The sequence below is a fragment of the Heloderma suspectum genome, chromosome 1 (assembly GCF_057233095.1).
Source record: "Heloderma suspectum isolate Gila_16-S chromosome 1, 16-S_ref, whole genome shotgun sequence".
NCBI classification, from domain to species: Eukaryota; Metazoa; Chordata; class Lepidosauria; order Squamata; family Helodermatidae; genus Heloderma; species Heloderma suspectum.
In genome coordinates this window covers 66,428,979-66,449,197 of record NC_139458.1, presented here as the reverse complement: position 1 = coordinate 66,449,197, position 20,219 = coordinate 66,428,979, and the positions used below count along the sequence as shown (strand labels likewise).

Sequence of the window (20,219 nt, the reverse complement as noted above, 5' to 3'; positions counted from 1 at the left end):
GCAGGATTGTAGCCAATGTTGTAATCTAGAACTTCCTAGGTCTGATGAATTTATTGACATTTCTGAGGTCTAATATCAGACGAAGTCCTCCATCTCCCTTTGATGCCATAAAATAACAGGAGAAGAAACTGTCCCAACTGTGGTATGCTATAATGTGCTGGATAGCTCCCTTCTTCAAGAGACATTCTGTTTTCAGTTCCAAAATCTCAGATGGAGCAGTCACCTGTGTGGTACCAAGAGGAGGGAGGACATCGAACTCTATGCTGTACCCATGCTGGATATTAGTCAGGACTGAAGGGTATGATGTAACTGCAATCCAGTTCTGCAGAAATTGAGATAGGAGAGTTCTGCAGAGAGGGGGAGAGTAAGAGGGATGAGTCAAAGCTTCCACTTAGAAGAGTTGTCAGACTTCACACAAGATTGTCAGAAATAGCCAGATGATGATTACTTTCTCTGATGTTGTGGTTGCTGGTAACGAAACATAAAATCTGTTTGCTGTCCAGACTGACAGAAAGGCTGTTGCTGAAACCAACACTGGATCTGTAATATGGTTGCTGCTGTTGTTGTTGTGCAAGGCCCATCTTTTGTCTGTTGTTTTCGCTTTCTGTATGACATCCATAGCTTTGTTGGTCTTCACATTAAAGAGCCCCTTCTCATCGAATTGGAGGTCTTCAATATGAGCTCGAGCCTCTGGTGCCAATCCCGCAGAACAGAGCCAAGCGTGTTGCTGGAGAGCTACAACTCCTACCATTGCTTTTGCCTCACAGTCTGCCTGATGATGTGTCGTATTTATCTGTTCTTGAGATAATTTCAGATTAATTCTAGCCAAAAGAATTCTAGCAAGCTGTCTATGATCTTCTGGGAGATGGTCACATAACGTTCCCATCTTTTCCCACAGGAACAACTGGTATCACAACATAGTGGCCTGGTAATTGGCCACACTTAGTCCCAGAGCCACTGAGAAATAGATTTTTCATACCAGAAGACCTAACCTTCTACCCTCTTTATCTGCTGGGGAGGCATGAATTTTCTGAGACTTGCCCTGAGATGACTCCAGTGTAATGGAGTTGGGCTGGGGATGGGTGAATAAGAATCCTGTATCCTTCTCCTGTACTCTATGGAGTGACTCCAAGCTTTTTCCAGGTTGGTGTCATTGAGGATAGTGTTTTCCATGATTGTCTGACAGTTTATAGCAATGTTAGTAAAAACAGAATGGCTACTGGAACTAAGGCCTCCATATCTATGGCATCAAAAACTGGATCCTGTAGCCATTCAGAAGGTTGCTGTGTCTCCGTGAGACTCGGCCATACTTAAGATTTGATCAGTAAAATGGCCTAAGTCCTCAGACGGAGAGGCCCCTTCTTGTGCTGACACAACAATATAATCCAGTGATAAAATAGAAGGTGGAATAGATGAATATGATGTGGAGTCAGATTCATAATTTTCGACTGAGTGAGAGGTATCATAATCCTGTGGCTTTTCCCCTTGTGGTTTCTGTACAGGCACTGCAGGAGATGGCAAGGAGCAAACCGGAAAAAGTGACTATGTCTCACTGCTCAATCAGTTGTACTTGAGAAGGTGAGCCTTGATGTCTTAATGACGTAGGTCTTGGTGGGACCGGTGGTGGTGGCAGAAAAGGAAACACTGTTGCAGATGGTATCGGGGGGGAGGTCGCCCCTAAGTACATCACCCAATCAAAATATGCATCACAATCCTGGCAAATTTGCTAGTCATTATAGTGATAAGAAGCACTTATCACTATAATGATAATATATATCATTATAGTGGGGGAAGAGACCATTAGAATATCTGTTCCAGTCACGAATGGGAGACCTAGATCTCTCACGGAAATTATGTCCATACCTGTTAGGTCTGTGCCCCTGTGAATACTCTGAATGAAAAGATTCTGGAGAGAGATTTCGATGCCAAAGATCCCCATGGATTGGTGAGAGATAATAGCAGCCACAGAATCATAGAATAGTAGGGTTGGAAGGGGCCGATAAGACCATCGAGTCCAACCCCCAGTGGTTGGGATGACTAACTTTGCCTAACCTATACTGGGGAGAGATCCTTAATTTTTACTTCAGATGTTGAGGCTGTATGCGCTGGCCCCGATATTGGTACCACCAAAGGTCTTGTTGGTATGGGATAATCCAGCAACAGGTGGGGGAGGGATTGAAAGATTCTGCCCTGCCTCATGATATTTCCCAAGTTCAGAGCTGTCAGACTTTTTTGACTTGTTCTTCTTCCTCTTTTTCTTTTTCTGAGCTTCCAAGGCTGTCCTGGGCACTCTTGCCTCCTTAGAGAGTTTCTTGGCAGTAGGTTAGAGAATGCCCAGAAGATGAGGGCAGTCTTTATGGCCTGTGCTTAGAGCCAATGTACCCTGAGGAGTTGGAGAAGAGGATGGCATCTCCGCTACTCTAGTGGAGTCCTGAGACATGGCAACAGGCAGCTTTTTAAAGTCCACCACCTCTAGAGCTCTCTTCCACAGCACAGCCTTTAATTGGTCTGAGTGACTGTGTCTGGCTTGCTTGGTAAAGCTCATACAATGGTGGCAGGTTTCCACAGCATACAACTCCCCCAAACAAAAAAGACAGAGTGAACATCCTTCAGTGGGGGGTAACTTACTGCCACACTACACACATTTCTGAAATGGAGCTTTAACTGCCATATGCCTCTGCCTTGCAGTGATCAGGGACCATAGGACCAAATGAAGGAGGAGAAAAAATCCAAACTACATTAATTTTTTTTAAAGAAAGAAGAACAACGGAACAAATGACAGAAAAAATACAAAATACTAAACAAGAATGAATAAGCTCTTATAAAGGAATGAAGTTCCCTAGGAGGCAAACCATTAGGCAGTTGAAAGAGAAGTGAGGGGATAGGTAGGAACCCACCAGGACATGCACAATAGGATGGGGGGGAGAGGGTTACCACCAAAAACAATACTCAGGCTAACTCAGCTATAGAAAGTAGGGTTGTGCACTGCTTCAGTTCGAAGCCTGAATAATGAGTCCAAGTGGGCAGTTTTGGAGGTGCCTCTGCGTAGTATGAGGAGTAGACTAGCAACAAGGCACCCCAGAGCGAAGCAGCTTGCATATGAAGAGCCTCGTCTGACTCAATAATTCGTTCTGAGAAACCCAGACAGCCTGGAGCCAAAACTATCAACTTCAGAAAGTTCAGCAAAGGGTTGTGGAGGAGGAGAAGGAAGGAAGGAGGGAAGGAGCTTTGGCAAATGGAAACTCTAGTTGCCAAATCAGGACTGAATGTAACCCAGCAATCTCCAATCAGAGACAGTAGTGGAGGAGGGGGGAAGATTGAATAACTGGAGAAAAACAGCTACGTTTCAGAAACAGAAATCATTCTGGTGGTGTTACTTAGGGATATAAGAAGTGAGAAAGCCCCCCCCCCCTCTGCTCGCTGCTTCCGCTGCCTACGCCGCAATCGCCATATTCTTATACGCAAAAAGCGCTGTGAATCACCCAGGCATGAGGAGGAAATGAGGCCCACATCCCTGCCGCTCGCTAGCTCTCTCCTCTTCATAAGCAGGAGACAGCTAGCAGTCCTTGGGCGTGTTTCCACCAGCAATTTACCCCCTCAGTTGACAAGGCACAGCACCCTTTCATTATAGAGATCCTGAGGGTTAAAATGGCAGCTGGTTTCCATCTTTGTGTTGGAAGAAAGTAAAACAAGGATCCATTAAATCAAAGAGGGATTCTCATGATTTCAAATGATTTTTAAAGGGGAGACTCCCCAAACCACCATCCAATCTCAGAGCACATCTGCCTCCACAGACCGAAGCAGAAAAATCATGGATCCGCCACAGGGCGCAGCCATGGCACAAAAACAGGGATTCCTTGGTAGGGATCCTCTTGATTTTTCACACCATTTGAGGTGAAGCAGCAGATCTGGGATCTGCTGGGAAGCAACAGATCTGGGATTCTTAGTGTGCATACTTGGACAAATGTCCCGATTTAAATGAAAGTTCAACACAACTTTTGGCAGAAAAGTAGGATCACATTGGAGCACTTTGTCTCAGTGGAAATTGAGATAGGGCTGGTCTACTCTGAGTGTACAGAGTTCACTAGCCCTTCGTGCAGACATGATAGCCACCAAGAATGCCACCAAGAACACTCAAAAAGCTTGGATGAAAGTTCCTTAAGCACCACAGAAATGTTCCAGCTCAGTACCATAGAGCGAGTTGGTGGTGCCAAATTCTTGATCCCTTCAAAAAAGTATTTTCTAAACTGAAAACCCCTCAACAGGTGGGTGAAAAGCAGAGACAGCAGATAAATACTCTGAGAGATGACAGCTTGAGTCCTTTCTCAAAGAGTGAGAGGAGGAATTGAAGTATCCAATGCAAGGAGCATCGGAGCGGGTGGAAGCCCTGAGCGTGAGTAAAGGTGAAAAAAGCAACCACTTGTGTATGAACACTACCTAGAGGGTTTATGAGCAGCATCTAAGATTTTCTGTACTGATGCCCATACAGGTTCAGTGTCTGTCAGCCAATCTTCCATAGAGATGAAAGAGGGTGATTAGGTCTGGATGCCAAAACTAGCCATTCTCCCTGGTGAGGAAGGATGGATGCGATGGCACGCAATGGTACCAACTTGGCACCATTTTGAGCAGTGGGGGAACCATGGTTGGCAAGGCCACCACAGAGTTATGAGAATACATTCAGTACCGTCCATCGCAATTTTTGCCAGAACCCCAGTGATCAGTGGGAATGGCGAAAAGAGGTAGAACAATGCTCCCTCCCATTTCAGAATGAAAGTGCCCCTCCAGGACCCTTTGCCACAGCCCGCACGACTGCAGAAGACCTGGCATGCAGCATTGTCCAGAATGGTGAACAGGTCCACACCTGGTGAGCCCCAATTTTGAAATAGATTCCTCAGAACAGACCTGTCCAGCTCCCATGGGAAGTAAGTGTGGTGCGGTCGAGCTGGTCTACAAGGATATTGTCCACCCCAGCCAGGTGGGTTACGACCAGTCCAATCCAAAGAGGTAGGCACCAGTAAAAAATCTCTAATGTTAGATTTAGGAGTTGAAGCAATCTCGTACTCCTTTCCTTCTTTAGGTACATGATGATTGTGGTATTGTCCAAGATGACCTGGACAAGTCATCCCACCAGGTCCAATTTGAACACTCGAAGGGCTTGTTCCACTGCCTTGAGGTCTAGGAGGTTGATGCATTGTGTTGCCTCCATGATCAACCATCTTTCATAGACTGTAAGGCCTGAGCAATGAGCTCCCCATCCTGAGAGTGGCACATCTGTAGTTACTACTTGCCAGTTCTGAAGAGGCCTCATATTCAACCAAACATAGCAGACTACAGCCATTGTTGCAGCCATCAGGCCAAGTAAATGTTGGACCTTGAGTGCCAAAGTGACTGGGCAAAGGTTTAGTTCCATTGCCAGTGAAATCAATACCTCCACTCAACCTCAAGGGAGGAATGCTCTGCCCAATCAGGAGTCCAGCAGCACCCCAATGAACAGTAGACTTTGGAAAGGTTTAGGTGAGACTTTCTGATGTTGAGGCAAAGTCCCAGGCTCTGAAGGAGATTGTAGATCACCTCTACTGACTGAAGGAGATGGTCCCATATTGATGTCACCAATAGCCAATCTACAATGTATGGGTATATCTCAATGCCTTGCATCTGAAGGTGAGAACAGACCACCACCATGACTTAGTGAATACTCTTGGAGTTGTAGGAAGGCTGAAGGGTAGCACCCTGAACAGGTAGGCATCAGAACTGATGATGAATCAGAGATAGTGTTGGTGCGACTCCGCTATGGTGGTAAGAAAATTGACCTTGAGGTCAATAGAGGTGAGCCAATCTCCTCGAGAAAGGAGAGGGAGTATGGATACCAGAGAAACCATGAAGAACTTCCTGGGTGTGATGCACATGTTTGGTACCATGAAGTACCTGGAGTAGAAACCATCGCGGAGGTGTGAACACAGCACAGATACAATTACTCCCTTCCCAAGGAGGGTCTCAACCTGGTGTAGGATGGAAGATGGGGCCAGGATTTTCACGGTACCAAGAAGAGGAAGGATATTGAGGAAGGATATTGAACTCAGTCCTGTAGCCCCTCAGAATGATGGAAAGGACCCAGGAGTCTGATCTGATGGTGCACCAAGTCCCATGGTAGGATGACAGAGGAGCTTTGAAAATTGGAAGAGGAGCTGAGGGGCAAAACTAAAGTGGGTCTGAGTCAAAGACACCACTTACTTCTACCATCAGATTTGTGGCAATAGCTGTGCAGCTTTGGAGCTGAGAAAGATTTTCCCAACATCGCCAACTGGGAACAGTGCTGTTGTGATGACCCCAGCTGATGAGGCTGATATCTGGCAGCGGAACTTGGGAACCAGTGCCATTGTCTGGATGGCTGTTGAGGCATAAAACCTATACAACACACTGTGGCATGGACCTTCTGGACCTAATCTAATGTGTTGCCAGTTTTAGCATTAAACAAACCCTGACCATTGAAGGGCAAGTCTTCAATGTGGGCTCAAGTTTCCTGTGGAAGGCCAGCAGACCTCAACCAGGACAATGGAACTGACCAGTACTTTGTCCCATAACAGCAGCTGGTACCTAGATATCACTGCCTGATAGCTCGAAAATTTCAGGCCCATTGCTTCAGAAGAATATATTCTCCTTCTGAGTACATCAAGGCATTTGCCCTCTTTGTCAGTTGGAGGGGAGTACACCATACGAGCTTTTCCTTGTGCTGCCTCGACAATCATTGATGGATTGGAGCTGGATGTTTGAATAAATAGTTGGCATTAGCCTCCTGAATACCCTCCAAGCACTTGGACATCAGTGGCATAGCGGAAGGGACTTTCCATGACTTAATGGTCTCTTCTAGTGTAGAGAGGAGAGGAATGGCCACTGGCGGGGAATATTCTGTATTGACTGTGGCGAAAACAGGGTCTTGTACCATGGATGTTACATGTGAGGTCTCCAGACCGAAAGCCTGTGCCATTCTCAGAACCTGGCTGGAAAACAGTCCCAGTTAGGGTGTGAAGGACCTCCTCCTGATCTGGAGGTCTCGACACTGTAGTCAACGGCTGCCTTCGGTACCAACGTCCTCCCCAGAAGTCAGGATTGCAAGGGAGGTAGTATGGCCTATAAGGCTGGTCACGATATTCAATCCAATCCTGGGGTCTCCTGTGGTGCACATACCAGGCTGGACATCTATCCCACTCATGAAGTGGTGATCTAGACCTGTCCCTATAACTGATTCACTTGTAAAAACTAAGGGCATGACATCTGTTAGAAGATGCGACTGAACAGACTGAATCTGGTGATCATGGACATTGATCATGACCTGCGCTGTAGTCCTCCAGCCGATATTGACAGAGTGGAAGAATGGGTAGGTCTGTTGGGGATTTATCCTGGATCTCTTCCTCTGACATTGACATAATTGGAATAGGTGCCGTTACCTCGACTGGTTTCATCATATGCATTGGTAGTCGGCCCTGAGGCGTTGGTGGAGCAGCAGGACATGCGGCCAGTATCAAGGGTCACTGTTGATCCTGAGAAGCTGGAATAGAGGCAGATGAAGTGGCTGGAGCTGAGGGATTCACTTCATCCCAGGTTGGAGTGCTGTGAGACGCAATCAAATGTGGAGGTCTCTGTCAATCCCAAGGTGCTTGTGTAGAGTCAGGGAGAGTGTGTGGGCCCAGACAGCTTGCTCAATCCCAGTTGCAGTCATCTGACATTTTAGAAGTCTTTTTCTTCTTTTTAGTCTCCAAAGAAGATAGACTTTTGTCCTTTTTGTTAGCTTCTTGGTCAGTGAGAACATCAGAGATTGTCCCAGTGTGGGAGGATCTTGTATACTCGGAGGAGTATGACATGGAGGGAACAACAGCCCCAACACTGGAGAAGGCTCCTGCGTGGCAGGCAAAGTCTCTGAGGGTGAGACTGGGTTCTCCACCGTACCTTTTGGCTCCTCAACAGCTTCCAATGCTCGTTTCCAAAGAGCGGCTTTCAGCTGGTCAGAGCGATTTCGCCTCACTTATTCTGAAAAGGCTAAGTAATGAGGACAGGTCTTGACAATGTGGCCCTTGGCAAGGCAGAAAAGGCACAACAAACGTCCGTTGGAGAGTGGTAGTTTACCCCACAGTGGCTACACTTCTGAAATGGCACCATAAGGGCCATATGTCCGTGAGAGTGATCGCGAGATCGCAATAAACAAAATCAAGAAAATAACTAACATGAAAGAAGGAAATCACTTTGAAAGGGAGAAGAAGAAAGAATAAAACCTCAGCTTTTTGATGAAAAAAACGCTCTCAGTACTAACTGAGTGCAGGAAAAGTTCCTTCGCGAGGCTAGGGATGTCAGAGAATTTCGCTATGAATCTCGGGGACTTACTGTAATGCTAGCGCATTCGGCCCCCCGAAATCAGTGGCGGAACGGTCTGCCCCCCCGCCCCCCCCGGGACGGGACTTACCTTCAGCGACCCTTCCTGGCGGTTGCGGCTCCGGCTGCGGCAGCCGGTCTTCCGACCGGCCGCCGCCGCCATTTCCAGTTAAAAAAAAACACAAAAAAACGTGATAGGCTACGTAAAGATTTACGTAGCCTATCATGGCTAGATTTTTAAAAAACACCATGATAGGCTACGTAAATGTTTACATAGCCTATCACGGCTGATTTAAAAGAAAAAAAAAACACCACGTGTATGTAGTGTCTACGCTATTTGCGTTCCCCTTATTTTCACCGTCTTAATCTACGTAAATGTTTACGTAGACTAAGACGTGCCAAAATAAGGAACGCAAATGGCAGTGCCCATGGGCGCTGCCATTTGCGTATGCGCGTTTTTTTTCTTTTAAATCAGCCGTGATAGGCTATGTAAACATTTACGTAGCCTATCATGGCTGACTGCAGGGACGCAAACGGCGGCGGCTATGGCCGCTGCCATTTGCAGACCTGGCCAGCAGGATTTGCGGCGGGAGGGACAGGGCACCTCCCCCCAGCCATAATTTCGGGGGGAAGGGACGGGGCACCTCCCCCCCGGCCAGAATTTCGGGGGGGAGGGATGGGATGCCTCCCCCCCCGGCCAGAATTTCAGGGGGAGGGACGGAGTGCCTCCCCCCCACCGCGAATCAAATTTCGTAAAAGGTAAGTGACTTTCGTACATCCCTAAAATGGCAGTCAAAAGAGAACTAAGGGAATAAGTGGCAACGCACCAGGGCCATGCACATTGGGATGGTGGGGGGAAGGTTCCCATCAAAACTCCTCAGTAATAGAAATTTTCTGAATCAAGGTTCCATGCAGGTGCAGAGCCCATATGTGTGATGCACAGAGACTACAAAGACGAAAGGTTGGTTGTCATTCATATTGTATCCTAATAACTAAGGAAACAATGGGGGATAGGCCTCTGGAAAGTGTTGGTCTGAACTATAGACCCCAGTGATTATCTGATTATTCCCCATAATTGTTGGGGGAGATGCACCAAAGGAGGAATGGAATTATTTGCACTTCTCCTTGCTGAATCTGACAAGCCAGACTCTTATGCCACTGAGGGAGGTGGGGTGCATTCAGATTTCTTCAGACCATGACAAGCTAGACTTCTGCACCACAGATGAAGGGAAGCTTGGTAAACCCAAACCACTGCTTACATGCCAGATCTCTGAACCACAAAGTGCAGTGGGGAGGGAACTTGATGAACTCATATTTCCATTGCGGATAGGCCAGACTCCTCAACCATAAAGCTGTCTTTATGGGGTCATGTTTCAAATCTCTGAGTCCTAACATGAGATATCACTGTGCAACATGGTGGAGTGGAGCTTGATGTTTGGGGTCCTGCTGATTCAATGACTGCCTCCATAATCACAGGCAGTAAAGGAGAGGTGAGTAGACTTTCACTAAAGGAACACGTGAAGGGGGGGGGGAAATTCTCACAAAAAGAGGCAAGAAAAGTGAATGAAGAGAGCAGCCAAAATGAGGTGAGAAGCTGATGAGGTGTTGAGGGTGGGATAGCCCTGCCCACTGCCTGAACCACATGCCACTCTCCTTGCATGTAGGAGCTCTCAGAGAGTTCCTTCTCATGGATATCCAACGGACATTTGTCAGAGGAGGGGACAAATGTGGTCCAAGTGGTGGGAGGGACTGGCCATGCATTCACTAAACATGTGCAGGGGGCCATGTATAGTTACGGATGGGGGAGAATTTCATTTGTTCCACATTTTTAAGTAAACTGACTTAATTCGCGCTTGCCCGACTAATATGCAGATTAGACCACAGTTATTCCTTGGATTGCATAGTTCTCTGAATTTTGTGATGTACTTTGCAGCTCAGAAATTGTATCCAAAAATACAAATATTAGGAAAAGTTACAGTATGTACAAAAATGCAAACATTAGGAAAAGCTGCATCCAAAAATGCATATGTTGAGGAAATTGTGTACAAAAAGAAATGTGTACAGAAAGAAATTTTCATGCTTTTTAAAAAAAACTGCGAAGTGATGCGGAAATTGAATACATGCAAAACTGACATGAACTAGATAACAGACTGATTTGCCTATAAGCTCCCCTACAGTTGCTTGCTCTGTGTTGTCTCAGAGTACACCGAGACAGCCATAAAGGAAAAAGCTTATAAGCATTTTGTCAAAGAACAAAAGGATACCCTGCACATTGCTCCGACACAGCAAACCTCCTCTGTTGAAGGCAGACAAAGAACTAGGCTATAAGAGTGGGATGTCCCTAAGCAAAGCCTTCAGTCTTTGATGTATTCTGCATCTTACTGTGCAGAGATCACTACCCACGGTGAAGCAGTACATAGGCCCACTAATGTCATCCTTAGAAATAACTTTCTATTAATAACTGTTATTGTATTGTAAAACATTCCCCACAAATACTGATTCACATGACCATTTATAACATGAAAAGGTCACTGCATCCCACTAATAGGATTCATACTAAAGAAACAGATGAACTTCTGTTTTCCTCTGTTTTTAAACAGAGTTCTGCCTTACTTGGCTGGACTGTGATATGCTCCGGAGCTTCTCATTTTCACGTTGTTGTACAATTGATTCTCCTTCTTTAGTCCTTTCTAGATGCCATCCCATTGCTAACATGGTTTTAAGAGATTCTCTGGCAGGCCATCGATAGATCTCCTTTTCCTTTTAAACAAATGCATACAAATTTTGTGATGTTTCACCTAGAATAACTCTATAGAGAAATATTTTCTTCATAATGACAACATGCAAGTTCTGAAGTCAATTGATGCTAAAAAGATGTATCTAATCTATATCTACATATAGAATTCAACATGTTATTATCAGTAATTATATTTGTATTGTTTACATGTTATTCTGGACATTATTTTGCTATGGTAACTATGCCATTAGAACTCAATTTGGAATGTTAAAAATAAGAGCAAAACCAAAATCTTTTTTTAATTAACAAATAACTGCGCTGGCCGCTAAGAGGAAATAAATAATTAAATGGTCCACAGGCAGAGAACAGAAAATGACTAATTAAAACGCTGATTCTGTAAAGGGCCAGGGGTGAACAGGAATCAACCAAACTGCCAGTCACTAGGAGAAACAAAAGCCATTTGTGATTGCTGCTCCCTCTGTACGAACAGGAATATTGCACAAATCAAGCAGTGATCAAATGTGAAATCTGCACAGATTTCCTTACATTTGCACAAATTTCCTAAACATGAGCACATGTCCAGCAATTTATAAACATTTTTGTGGACAAGTGGTCGCAGTCAGGGCTTTGAACCAGGCATGCTTGCATGTTTTGCGAGCAAAAACGAAATTCTCATACATCCCTAACACAGAACAGTGCCTGCCAACAATCACTAACTACATCACAAACTGTTTAAAGAACCACTCTTCCTGAAAGGTGCCTCAACAGAGCTTTGCCAGTCAATACTGAACAGGCAGGTACTTCAATTACATTAAAAGTCAGAAAAATAGCCACAAACCAGGCCTTTAAAAACACAGGAGGATTACAGAAAAAACACTAGACTGAACAATTTAGCAGAGACATTGTCTGCATTCTCTGTCATCAATGAATGAATGAATCAATGATGTTAAATTCTGGAGAAAATAGCTAGAGCAAAAGCAAAGTCTGTCTCCCTCCATCTAAACTACAAACTGCTGGCTTTTTGCAGTTTCTTTGCCCCTTTCATTTCTGTCGGAGAGCTTGTTATCAATGAATTGCTATTAATAGGCTGGATGAATAAGAGTGGCTTATTTAAAAGCCTGCAGGAACAAATATACATACTGTTAGACTAATTAAGTTAATTTATATAGAACAGTGCACAAATATATACACGTCAGTGTAGCTGGAGTCTTCCTCCTAATGTCTTCTACTGACCAAGTGAAAAAGCTGAGAAGCCTTAAGGTATTTATGACTCCTGAGGCATCACATGTACAAGCATCAGATGTACAAGTATACTAGGCTTAACACCTAGAGTTATAACCTAGATAGAAGGAGGATCGCCACTAACTGGACCTTTCGTTAGTGATAGTAACTAATCAATTGTACTGCAAAGGAAGGTTTCATGACCTGGCTCCTAATTTGGGTAGGTTCTAGATATCAAGGGTCGGCTAGGAGAACTTGCTGAAGCCAGCTTCCTGCTCACCTGAAGTGCCACTGTGAAGTTGCACTGAATTAAATGAGCTTATGTGCACCATGCAGGAACACAGCCTTAAAGATCCAAGGCACCTTCCATCCAAGCATAATCACAGTGTTACATATTCTGTGCCCAGAAATCACATCAGCACAGTGGAATTTATATGTATTTTTTAAGGATGGAGTGCTGCACAGAGGTGACGGTGAAGTAGCTAGGATAATGTCGTATCAGCTAGCAGAAATGTTATCTTTAACTTCTTCCATCTTTCTGAAAATCTGTGATTTTCCTTGTCAGAGAACAGCATGGATTTGCTCTAAAAAATGTTCATCAAGGTCACAGCTCAGAGTTAGGCATGACTAAGCATGCTATAAGCATATCTGTGTATTGGATCACTACCTAAACAGTTTTAGAGTTTTTTCTGGGATGTCCTTTGGAAGAACTAATGTGTGATTCTAACTCTTTTTTTGGAAGTAAAAGAGACTAGGCTTTACATTCTAAACTGGAGTCTCCCTGGATGCATTTTGCTAGCTAAACTAAGTAGAACTTGGATTTACATCTTCTCCCATTTTCATTTCACATTACATCATCAATACTAATATATTAAAGAAAGCTGCACATAAAATATTATTTCACTGAATAAAATGTTTAACTTTCCTTCATTACCTTTTCAGTCAAAGTTTTAAAAGGCCGTATTAAAGGATGTGTCTTCATGTTGTCATCAAGTGATGCAGCATACTTCCATCCACCATTAGTCTGAAACAGACACGTAATCCACACAGTGTATAATTAGCCTTTGGAACTAATTGCCTGGGATCATCCTTATGGCCTTTTAAAAAGTAAATGGACTAGATGAATTGGTTTATAAAATGACAAGAAACAAGAAGCAAAAACTCCATGTTCAGATACATATAAAACACTACCAGATTACCAGGTGCTAAGAACTAAGGACAAATGGAGGCTCTAAGCATTGCGCTTTGGGTTAATACTACAGTATAACTACGAGTGAATCCCACAGGTAGTTTGTTTTTGGGAGATACATAGTCCATAGAATAAAGGAACAGAGCCACCACTCATATGAAACTGACAAAAAAAAAAAAATCCCTCCCTGAGTGAGGAGATAGTCCCATGTGAACTGAAAGTACCTGTGTATGTGGCTACATAGGATTTCCACAATTTCCACATCCTCAACAGCACTTTCTGAAGCTGCTGAGATCAATTGAACTTCAATCCTCTAGTTCTATGCAGGTGTTTTTACTATGTATGGGGAGAGAGGAGGATTACACTCACTGGCCATGCCTCCTCCATCACATTCCCATTGGCTTGGCTCTACCACCATCCACATGTAGGGCAGAAGTTCTGAAGTGAGGAGCCTGCTATGCTTTCAGGTTCCCAATATGATTAAGAACCCTGGTCATGCAGGGCTCTAAATCATGTGGGGAGCCTACATAAGTAGAGCAAGCTCTACATTTCAGACCTTCCACCTCCAATGTGTGGAAGGCAGCAGGGCTGGGCAATGTGGGTGTGACAGAAGGGACAGGGGCAGCAAATGCGGCCTCACTCTCCCCCTTCATCTGATTCTATCGTGTAAGAAGGCTCAAATAGGGTTTATATCACTGTGTACACACTTAACAGTATCTCTACAAAGCCATGTGTATAAATAAGCCAAAGAATGATTATGTAAAGGGAATCCATTAGCACCACTGTAAGTGTGAGCAATCCTTAGAAAGTAGTCTTTGCTTTCTTCTTGATCCCCGGTGTGCTTCACCTCCCTAAGGGGGCACTACCAGAAAGAGAAGTCCCTGTTTATGCAAACCAACATTTTTATTTTGTTGTTACTGGTACTATCAGGTATAATTATTTATTCCTTCTTTCCAGATCTTCTCAGCTAGCCCTTAAATTTCCCTACAGTCAATGACCTGGTTCACATGACACAACAGCCCACCGAAGGATAATTTACCCATGGGGCCTGTTGTGTTCTGCTGGGCATTCATGGGTGCCATTTTTGCATGGCACCCATGGGTAGGTTTGTGTGAACTCACCTGAGTCTGCCCAGCGACCCTCTCGCCGGATCCCTGCCCACTGCTGGACCTGGCTCCTGCTGGGACACAAGCTGGCTGGCTCAGCCTAGCTGTTCGCAGGGGCCCAGCAGGCGCTGTTGCTGCTGCCACCATGAGCAACTGCATCCCTCTCTGCTGAGCACCGGCAGAGAGGGGCGCAGCTGCTCTCAGCGGCGGCAGTACGGCAACAGGCAAGGGAAGCACTGCTTCCCTCTCCCCTTGCTGAGCAGCAGCAGAGAGGGGAGCAGTTGCTCTGGGAGGTGGCAGAGATGGGAGAGGGCCTCTCCCACTACCGCCCAGAGCAACTGCGCCCCTCTCTGCTGAGCACTGGCAGAGAGGGGTGCAGTTGTTCTCGGTGGCAGGATGGAAAGGCTTCCCATCCTGCCGTCACCACTCAGACAAGGAGCACGCCACCACGCTTGCTCGACTCGGCATGCGCCAAGACAGGCAAGAGCAAGAAGTCGCGGACAGGCATTCAGGGGGCTGAACTGGCAGGAACTTGCTGAGCTTGAGCCCCCAAATGGATGCTCATGAAATCCCTACCTGTGGATAACCAGCTTGATGTGGCTTGTTATGTTGTCTGAACCCAGACAACAGGGTCTATTTGAGGGTTAGACAACCCTCAAATAAACATGGTTTGTTTTAGGATTATTTGCGGGTTATCTAACCCTCAAACAACCCCTAACACTTGGGTTTGCATGACATGACAAGCCACAGCATGCCAAGGACCTGCAGGTACCCGGCACAACACAACAGGCCCTGCAGGTCAATTAACCCATGGTGATGACTTCCTTCCTGTTGCCATGCACAACTCTCCCACTCTCCCTACAGGGGAGAGGGAGTGTTGTGCATGGTGGTTGCTTCATTTTTTCCCCCTATAAAAACAGCCACAATTAATTTATCTTGCCATTTTTACAGGGAACCCCCCCCCCCCAATCTGCAAGTTCCAGCTGGAAGGCTGTGGCTCAGCTCATGAACACAAGCTGATCCAGGGGCTCTGGGAAAGCCATCGAGCCCCAGGAGGGCCAGATTTCCCCATGCCAGACATCCCTACAGTTAGTGCCTATCTTGTAGCGCAGGGGTCCCCAACACAGTACCAATGGACACCATAGCACCCCCAGGACCTCCAGTGGCACCCATGAAGCTCTCCCCTCCCTGCCCCCTTCACAAAAATTGCTTGAAGAAAAACTTTGGAAAATGTTAGGACAACCTTCTTTCTCTCCCTTTCCAGCTTCTCGCCTTGCTCTTTCTCTCCCCTCTACCCCTTTGTTTTATCCTTCCTCCCAGCCTCTAGACTCGCTATTCCTCCTCCCTCCTCTTTAGCTCACTGTTTCTCACCCTTCTAGCCTCTAGCCTTGCTCTTGTCTTTCCTCTCTACCCCACTGCCTTGCTATTTCCCCCTCCCTCCTAGTCTCACTATTTCTCTCCCCCGACCCTTTTAGGTCACTTTTGACTAGCAAGGCCCCCACAGCATTATGTGACTAGCCACATCCTCCATGGAGCCATTTTGTGGTGGTGCCCACAGCATTTTCTCAAATTCCTAAATGTTCCCATGGGTCCAAAAAGGTTGGGGACCCCTACATAGCATATATTCAAGGTGCCTTTACTACATGAGAATTGCATGGTTATTACATTGGATGGATGTGTGTTCGCATGATAAGGACCAGTGTTTAGCACAGCAACATGAACCACTAAAAGCTAGCGTTTGCCCTGATGTTAAATGCCAGTTTTCGTTAGGTAGAGGCACATTCAAAACGTATTTGCTGTATTGTCTTGTGTTGAATGTATGACAAGTAAATGAAGTAAACAAAGAATTAACCCTGAATCCTCTAGCATGAAGAATAACATAAACCTTTTATTTATTTTATTTATGTTAAAATGTATAGGCCATGTTTTGACCAAGAGGGCCCTCCAAAGCAGCATACAGCCACGTTAAAAATACTATAAAAAACAACATGATTAAACACTCAGCAGGATAGAAACATAGCCAGAATGTTGTTGTTGTTCAGTCGTTCAGTCGTGTCCGACTCTTTGTGACCCCATGGACCATAGCACGCCAGGCCCCCATGTCCTGCGCTCTCTCCCGGAGTGTGCTCAGGTTCATATTCATTGCATTGGTGAGGCTATCTAGCCATCTCATCCTCTGTTGTCCCCTTCTCCTTTTGCCTTCAGTCTTTCCCAGCATCAGGGTCTTTTCCAGAGAGTTTTCTCCTCGCATTAGATGGCCAAAATATTTGAGCTTCAGCTTCAGTATCTGTCCTTCCAATGAGCACTCAGGGTTGATTTCCTTTAGGATGGACTGATTTGACCTCCTTGCAGTCCAGGGGACTTGTAAGAGTCTTCTCCAGCACCACAGTTCGAAAGCATCAATTCTTCGGCGCTCAGCCTTCCTTATAGTCCAGCTCTCACAGCCATACATTACTACTGGGAAAACCATAGCTTTGATTAGACGGACCTTTGTTGGCAAGGTGATGTCTCTGCTTCTTACTATGCTGTCTAGGTTTGCCATAGCTTTCCTCCCAAGGAGCAAGCGTCTTTTAATTTCATGGCTACAGTCACCATCTGCGGTGATCTTGGAGCCCAAGAAAATAAAATCTGTCACTGCTTCCATTTCTTCCCTTTCTATATGCCAGGAAGTGATGGGGCCAGATGCCATGATCTTCGTTTTTTTAATGTTGAGTTTCAACCCAGCTTTTGCACTCTCCTCTTTCACCCTCAACAAGAGGCTCTTGAGATCCTCTTCGCTTTCTGCCATTAGAGTGGTATCGTCTGCCTATCGGAGGTTGTTGATAATTCTCCCACCAATCTTAATTCCGACCTGTGATTCATCCAACCCAGCGTTTCTCATGATGTACTCTGCATATAAGTTAAATAAGCAGGGTGACAATATGCAGCCTTGTTGTACTCCTTTCCCAATTTTGAACCACTCAGTTGTTCCATGTCTGGTTCTTACTGTTGCTTCTTGACCCTCGTACAGGTTTCTCAGGAGACAGGTAAGGTGGTCTGGTACTCCCATCTCTTTAAGAATTTGACACAGTTTGTTGTGATCCACACAATCAAAGGCTTTAGCGTAGTCAATGAAGCAGAAATAGACGTTTTTCTGGAATTCTCTTGCTTTCTCCATGATCCAGCGAATGTTGGCGATTTGATCTCTAGTTCCTCTGCCTCTTCGAAACCCAGCTTGTACTTCCGGTAGTTCTCGGTTCGCATACTGCTGAAGCCTAGCTTGTAGGATTTTGAGCATCACCTTGCTGGCATGTGAAATGAGCGCAATTGTGCGGTAGTTTGAACACTCTTTGGCGTTGCCCTTCTTTGGAACTGGAATGTAAACTGACCTTTTCCAGTCTTGCGGCCATTGTTGAGTGTTCCAAATGTGTTGGCATTTTGAATGCAGCACTTTAACAGCATCATCTTTTAGGATTTTAAATAGCTCAGCTGGAATACTGTCATCTCCGCTAGCTTTGTTGTTACTAATGCTTCCTAAGGCCCACTTGACTTCACTCTCGAGGATGTCCGGCTCAAGTTCAGTGACCACACTATCATGGTTATCAGGGACATTCAGATCTTTCCTGTATAGTTCTTCTGTGTATTCTTGCCACCTCTTCTTAATCTCATCTGCTTCTGTTAGGTCCCTGCCTTCTTTGTCCTTCTTTGCACAAAACGTTCCCTTGAGATCTCCGATTTTCTTGAAGAGATCTCTAGTCTTTCCCATTCTGTTGTTTTCCTCAATTTCTTTGCATTGTTCATTTAAGAAGGCCTTCTTGTCTCTCCTTGCTATTCTCTGGAACTCTGCATTCAGTTGGATATATCTTCCCCTTTCTCCCTTGCTTTTCGCTTCCCTTCTTTCGTGAGCTACTTGTAAAGCCTCATCAGACAGCCACTTTGCTTTCTTGCATTTCTTTTTCTTTGGGATGGATTGAGTTGCTGCCTCCTGAACAATGTTACGGACCTCCGTCCATAGTTCCTCAGGCACTCTGTCTATCAGGTCTAATCCCTTAAATCTATTCCTCACCTCCACTGTATATTCATAAGGGATATGATTGAGGTCATACCTGAATGGTTTAGTGGTTTTCCCTACGTTCTTCAATTTCAGCTGAAATTTTGCAACAAGAAGTTCATGATCTGAGCCACAGTCAGCTCCAGGTCTTGTTTTTACTGACTGTATAGAGCTTCTCCATCTTTGGCTGCAAAGGACATAATAAATCTGATTTCGATATTGACCATTTGGTGATGTCCATGTGTAGAGTCGTCTCTTGTGCTGTTGGAAAAGAGTGTTTGCTATGATCAGCGTGTTCTCTTGGCAAAACTCTATTAGCTTTTGTCCTGCTTCATTTTGTACACCAAGGCCATGCCTGCCTGTTATCCCGGTGATTTCTTGACTTCCTACTTTAGCATTCCAATCCCCTATGATGAAGAGGACATCTTTTTTGGGTGTTAGTTCTAGAAGGTGTTGTAGGTCTTCATAGAATCGATCAACCTCAGCTTCTTCGGCATCAGTGGTTGGGGCATAGACTTGAATTACTGTGATGTTGAATGCTTTGCCTTGGATTCGTACTGAGATCATTCTATCATTTTTGAGATTGTACCCCAGTACTGCTTTTCCCACCCTTTTGTTGACTATGAGTACTACTCCATTTCTTCTAAGGGATTCTTGCCCACAGTAGTAGATATGATGGTCACCTGAATTGAATTCGCCCATGCTTGTCCATTTGAGTTCGCTGATTCCCAAGATGTCGATGTTCAATCTTGCCATCTCATGTTTGACCACCTCCAGCTTACCTTGATTCATTGATCTGACATTCCAGGTTCCTAAACAGTATTGTTCTTTACAGCATTGGATTTTCTTTTCACCACCAGACACATCCACAGCTGAGTGTCCTTTCGGCTTTGGCCCAGCCACTTCACTCTTTCTGGCGCTACTTGGAAATACCCTCTGCTCTTCCCCAGTAGTATACTGGACACCTTCCGACCTGAGGGGCTCATCTTCCGGTGTCATCTCTTTTAGCCTTGTGATACGTTCCATGGGGTTTTCTTGGCAAGAATACTGGAGTGGGTTGCCATTTCCTTCTCCAGTGGACCACATTTTGTCAGAACTCTTCGCCATGACCTGTCCTTCTTGGGTGGCCCTGCACGGCATAGCTTATGGCTTCACTGAGTTACGCAAGCCCCTTCGCCACAGCAAGGCAGTGATCCATGAAGGGGATAGCCAGAATACAGTCATTCATTTGGTAGCATGAATGTGCACGTGGGGGAGCAATACTGCAGTGTTAGGCTTCTCCCCTGACCTATGTGCTTTCACTAGCATGTAGGCAGAGAGCCTTTGTGGGTAGAGCTGTACTCACAGAGGGCTCCCTACATGATATCAGAAACTTTGTACATAATCAGAAACTGGACACCACAGTGCTTCTCCTCCCCCCATTCATACACATTCAGTCTTCCTGGATGAATGACTGAAAGGTTAAGTCAGTCTTGCGGAACTTTTCTGCTGGCCAGTGATAAAAGTACTGGTGACAACAAGGACTGCTTCAGGCTGAGACAATTTAGGATGAATTCTGTTTAACTGGGAAAA

General features: G+C 45.3%; 1 protein-coding gene across 1 annotated transcript in view; it reads right to left on the bottom strand.

Moving 5' to 3' along the window:
- The window catches only part of RYR3 (ryanodine receptor 3), a 593,263-nt gene that overhangs the window by 193,551 nt on the left and 379,493 nt on the right, over nucleotides 1–20,219 (bottom strand). The window contains exons 54-55 of the mRNA XM_084844796.1: nucleotides 13,257–13,346; nucleotides 10,978–11,124 (exon numbers count right to left, since the gene is read on the bottom strand). Of these exons, the coding sequence (XP_084700922.1) occupies nucleotides 10,978–11,124; nucleotides 13,257–13,346 (237 nt within the window). The remainder of the gene's footprint in view (nucleotides 1–10,977; nucleotides 11,125–13,256; nucleotides 13,347–20,219) is intronic.